We start from the raw sequence: 5422 nt of genomic DNA, 5'->3' as shown, positions 1-5422 counted from the left end.
AATGTCTTTTGTTAGCATTAATATTGATTTGATTTTGGTTTGGGATTTGTTTGAGTTACTAATATTTATGGACTATAAAACTTATTGGAGCATTCAAAAATTATAAGTTCAAACTTGAAATAATACATTAAAAGATAAGACAATGAAAAAATTTAAGAAATATTTATAAATTACGCTACAATAAATATTTTTATGTATTAAATTTATTAAAAACTTCTATACATGTAATGTCGGGTTGATTTGGTTTCGATTTGACTTTTTTTAGTTAAAACCAAACAAACCAATTATGGTCGGGTTTTTTTTCCCAACACCAAACCAAATCAAACTGAACATTTGACTCGGATTATCGGCTTTGGTGCGGTTTGTCGGTTTCCTTTCTACATCCCTACTTCCTATTGTGGAATTAAAGATCAAGAATATCTCAATCTTAATACAAACTTGGTATGATATTGTGTAGTAATTGATAGTGTTAGCTGCCGTAGATCCTCTGCTGATATGGTTAGAGGACTTGATTTCAAAACGTCTAAACAGAACGAAGAATTCCAATCTGTTGAACCCCAAGCACAAGCCTTGTCGAGCAATTTTGGAGAATCTGGCTCTGATGTAGCACAGAAGAATGCCAAAAGAAATATTGCAAGAATCGAATCATTGATTGATGAAGACATTATTGCTTTGAAGGTATAAATTTAGAGGGAAACAAATTTAACGAGGGAGTGGAAGGGTATGAAGTTGTAACACACCGTTATGAATTGTATCTGTGATATTTTATTGTCTGACTGCTTAAATAATTGTTCGGTATAACTCATTTATTATTACCATTAACAGATAGTTCACAATTTTAATTGTGCCTAATTGCAAAGAAGGTAAAGAATTTATTTGTAGAGATTCAACCATAGAAAGAACACTGTATTTGGATGGATAAATGGTTTTGGATCAGTTACATTCCTGCTAATGAATTATGTAACAAAAGATGCACTCCCTTTCTCCTTCCCAAATATTGTAATAATGAGTTTCAAAATTAAGAAGTAATTTAACTGCACATTGTTTTATCCAGACTTTAAACATTCCGACAGTTCTGTTGATGTCCAATCAATTTCATTTTATTTCCACAATTGTGTCGTTGTGAATTGTGATATGAAGTTGAAAAGAAGCTAATTGATATGCCCCAAAAATGGTGAAAACAAGGAGAAGTAAAATGAGTAAGAACCATCTCTATTTAAATTAACAGAGGCATCAGGTCTACACAAAACAAGCCAGTTCACAGTCCCCCAATTGAACAGAATAAGCAGCAGCAGCAGCAGCAAGCCAAAACAGGGACTACCTTGTCATTCAAAAAATCACACACGCCTATTCACTAATTTTCCCAAAAGAATATTTATACCAGTCTAGTATCCAGTGGTGAATGAGAATGTGAAAAGGATATAATGTATTACAGAGTTAACCTACAGGAGTAAGTTACAACTGCAGCTTAATGATATTATCCATTGTCGTCAACTGTACAACATCATTAAATCATTGATAAGGCTCCCGCGAAGCATTGTAGCTCCTGCTCTCGGGGACGTTGGTTTTCGTGCCAAGGACCTCTGATGCGATTTCCCAGCTCCCACTTCTCCTTCCCCAGCTCGAGTGACGCGTGTCTGATTGCACGTTGGGAGCTCGCCTATCTGACCCATGAATTGAATCAGCCTCAGATGAATTATGATAGGGCACATCACTCCCTCGGCTACGTATATCTGCTTCAATATCTTCAATACTATGACGCTGTGAGATCTTTAGAAGGTCTCCACCAATATCGAGATCATCTTCTACCTTCACTCGTTGATCCTCACCCATTTCAACTTCAGCTTCCCTGGTAGTAGGCAAAGGTGGCTGTGGTTCTTCCTCTTGTACATAACCTCGGAAGTTGTTCCGTGACGGTTTTACTTTTGTGCAAAATACTTCCATGAAGTTGTTCAAACAACCAAGGTCATAGACATTGATCCTGTTTTCTGCTCTATACCGGAAATTCTCATAGGTCGTCTGAGACAGGACAAGGTTAAACGCTAGTGAGAATGCAAAGACTGCTGCATATCTAGAACAGCACAAGAAGAAAATTTCTTGTTGACATGATGGTAAAGTGGATCTCCCAGACAGACACCTTGTCAAAAAGCTATTTACTTTAACTAACTACAGAGACAATACTTGACTAATGCATGAATACCAACCGATATGGGTTAGCTGTTTTGAATGAATAAAAGGAAAGAAAAGCAAGTGCATTTTATAAGATAACTATATTGCTTACTGTTTCTCTCCATTCTTTCCTTTCTATCCTAAATCAGACCAGCCCAAAACCTTCACATGAACTAACTGCAACTATTAAACATAAATGCAAAGGAACAACTTGAAATGAAAAGGAAGACATAAAACACCAACCTGACCCTACCCTCATGCAACAGTACATTAAAATGCAAAAGCAATTAAGGGAACAGAGAAAGTAACTATTAGTTCTGCTATTTTAAATTATCTTTGGCTGATTGCATATCTACTCTAACTCTCACTCTGAACTCCTTTTCTCCTTTCCCCTATCCCTCCCTTGCCCTCTCAATGGAAATACACAATTATTCTGCTCTTCTAGAACAAAACTCCCACAAAGGTATTTTTTTAATTACAAGCCATTACGGTCCTTACAACTACGCTTGCTTTCAAAATCTTAATTAACTTTTCTTTCTAATAAAAGTAAATCATGATTCTTGTATTTTAGCCTGCAAGAGGAATCGGTTCTCTCGCGCTTGTTTGTGTGTAGGCTTGGAGGCCCATCTTATAAGCAAGTAGCCTAAGACCTCCCTTGTAATCTTGCTTGCTTTTGGATAAGAAAGACTGCACACTTTAAACATTTCCATTTTTAATTTTTGAAATAATTACATTAGGCCAAAACATATGCTAACTTGTCCCATCTTTTCATTTAGACACGTAAACTATGCCTTGTTTCTATTAAACACTTAAACTTAAGTCTGAATGTATCTATTAGACACACATTGCTTACCTGGAAAATTGTGTGAATTCCACTACTTATGATCGCGTGAGAGCTTCTTTATTTTAAAAAACAATTATCCTTCTTCTTCCCCACTCTTTCCCTTTACCTCCTCCACCTTCCACCACCATCAACCACCAACCTAATTATTTATCCGAAAAACGGATAGAGTTGAATTTATACGTAGTTCTAAGGATACGTAGTATGAATTGGTACAAATCGGGAAAGATAAACAAATGTGTGTTGAAATTAGTTATAAAAGAAATGAATGCAAACCAGATGAACTGATTAGTCTAAGCCTTCAAGTTTAATCACCTCCAAATCGGGTGAAGAACGATTGATAGAAGAAACAATTTGACTAAAATACCAAAAGCCACCAAAAAATAGTATTGGCTTTGTTTTCTGTATATAATAGAATGAATGTGTGTATGAATCCATCCTCTCTTACAAATGATAACCACCCTGGGGGAATCCCATTTTGGATATAATTAAAAATACATAGTGGGGATCCCATGATAGACTAATTAATTAACTTTTCCTTGATTTCTGCCGAGATTCTCTCCCCAAATGCGGCTATAACAGCTCTTTTGTCCCTTGGCTCGATATCGATCTTGGCCGATCTCGGTATGGGTCGGTCTCAGTATGGGCCGGTCTCTGGGTCTCGAGCTCGATATTGACTCGAGCTTGATATTGATCGGTCTCTGGGTCTCAAGCTCGATATTGAACCGAGCTCGATATTGATCGGTCTCTGGGTCTCGAGCTCGATATTGATTGGCTTCTGGGTCTCGAGCTCGACATTATAACGACAAACCTCGGTCCATCATGCTTCAATATTGATTAATAACACGAAGGGCAAACTCGGTTTTGACCGTATACAGATAGTCCCCTCGTTTCTCGGAAAGAAGGTGGCGAGAAATGATATGATTTTTCAACCTCTGACTAGACGAATATTGACGTCTGTCACGAGCCCGATTGTGACGTATGTGACAAACGTCCCATCGGTCCAGTTACCAAGCCATTAAATGCGCGTCAGTCGACGGTCGACCACTACCAATTTTGAACCGTCGTTGTGAAATCTATAAATAGCCCCTTTCTTCATTATTTCAAACTTTTACCTTTAAACCTTTTTCATTCCAATCTTTACAATCCATCGTCTTCTCCAAAGTTTTCTATTTCTAGGTTTTGAAATTTCTTTGCTTGTTCTTCTCAAAACACCAAATACCTCAATCTCCCTTCTTCCTTATTCATAAAACTTTAGATGGCCAAATACTCTAAAATCGTTCCGTAAAAAGAGGTACCTTCTTCATCACGGCCCGACGGCGGTGAGGATGCGGCGGAGCCTCGCCCTGAGGAATTCGTTCCGGTAGGGTGTTCAATTGTTAGTGATTTTAAGGTTGAAAAAACTTCATCGGTATTGGGCCGATGTGAGCCGATGTCGAGGTGCACGTGTACAATCATCGATAAAATTCTCGAGAAAGTCAAACAAGAATGCAATTGGGACGATAAGCACGTGGTAGTCCTGATGAATCAATTATTACCCACGTGGAAGGGTTCTTAAGTGTTTATACTTATCCTTTCACGTTGGGTCCTTTAGACCCTGTCACCATCACCTTTTGCAAGAGATACGACGTGACCCTCGGCCAGATCCAACCTTTTCTTTTGGAGAATAGTGATTCTTCTCTAATTTTTCTCGAGCAAAATCGAGGGGTGTCTTTTCACCCTCAACCACCTTATGCTCCTTTATAGTCCCCACCTTTATCGAGGAGGGTTAATCAAGCATGCTCGCCGAGCCACCAAAACGTCGTTCTCGAGTATAGACGAGACTCGTGATCGAGGTTGGATGGGCCGATTTGTTCGAGTCAAAACCTCGGACCTGATCCTTGCTGATGATATGCCATTTCTTGAGAAATGGAACATGAACCGTAAGCGCTTATTTCCCTTCGTTCGTTTTAATTTTGTAATTGCCTTTCATTTTCTTGATCCATTGTTTCTTTCTTGTCACAGCTGTGGCTTAGATGCCTGAGCCGATTCCGGACCTTAAACAATGGGTTGAAGGTTCCGTACTCCGAGCGCGCTTGGGTGGAATTATCAAAGGGTCAATGGGAGGCCCGTAGTCATGGTAAGTCTCTCTCTTAATTTGTTTGCCATTTGCTCTTCTTTACTTGCTTAACCCCATTTCCCCTTTTATAGGACTTGGGAAGGACGTTGCCATGAGGCCCCCATCTGGTGACGAGGAGCTTCCTGTCAAGAAGTAGGTTAAATAAAAGAAGAGATAAGATGCACCGAGTTCCCCGATCTCGGAAAAGAAAAAATGGGCGAAGAAATCTCGCATACTAAAGGGGGCCCCTGGTGTTATGCTTTCGGAATCGATCCACTGATTAAGGGACAAGCCCAAAGAAGGAGAAGAGGAAT

General features: G+C 39.0%; 1 protein-coding gene across 1 annotated transcript; it reads right to left on the bottom strand.

Moving 5' to 3' along the window:
* Nucleotides 1-1512: 1512 nt before the first annotated feature.
* Nucleotides 1513-4161, bottom strand: LOC138910173 (probable protein S-acyltransferase 9). The gene is made up of 2 exons (XM_070201395.1): nt 4126-4161; nt 1513-2019 (listed from the first exon to the last, which is right to left on the bottom strand). Exons 1-2 carry the CDS (start codon nt 4159-4161, stop codon nt 1513-1515), a joined length of 543 nt encoding a protein of 180 aa, XP_070057496.1.
* Nucleotides 4162-5422: the final 1261 nt, after the last annotated feature.

This window comes from Nicotiana tomentosiformis, chromosome 4 (assembly GCF_000390325.3).
Source record: "Nicotiana tomentosiformis chromosome 4, ASM39032v3, whole genome shotgun sequence".
Lineage (NCBI taxonomy): Eukaryota > Viridiplantae > Streptophyta > Magnoliopsida > Solanales > Solanaceae > Nicotiana > Nicotiana tomentosiformis.
The sequence above is the reverse complement of the archived record's forward strand: the minus strand, read 5'-3'. Positions and strand labels throughout refer to the sequence as shown.

Coding starts and splice junctions, on each gene's coding strand:
- LOC138910173 (XM_070201395.1), bottom strand. CDS start 4,161: ATGGATTGTAAAGATTGGAATGAAAAAGGTTTAAAG. Junction 2,020..4,125: donor GGAATGAAAAAGGTTTAAAG/GTAAAAGTTTGA, acceptor GTCCTGTCTCAG/ACGACCTATGAGAATTTCCG.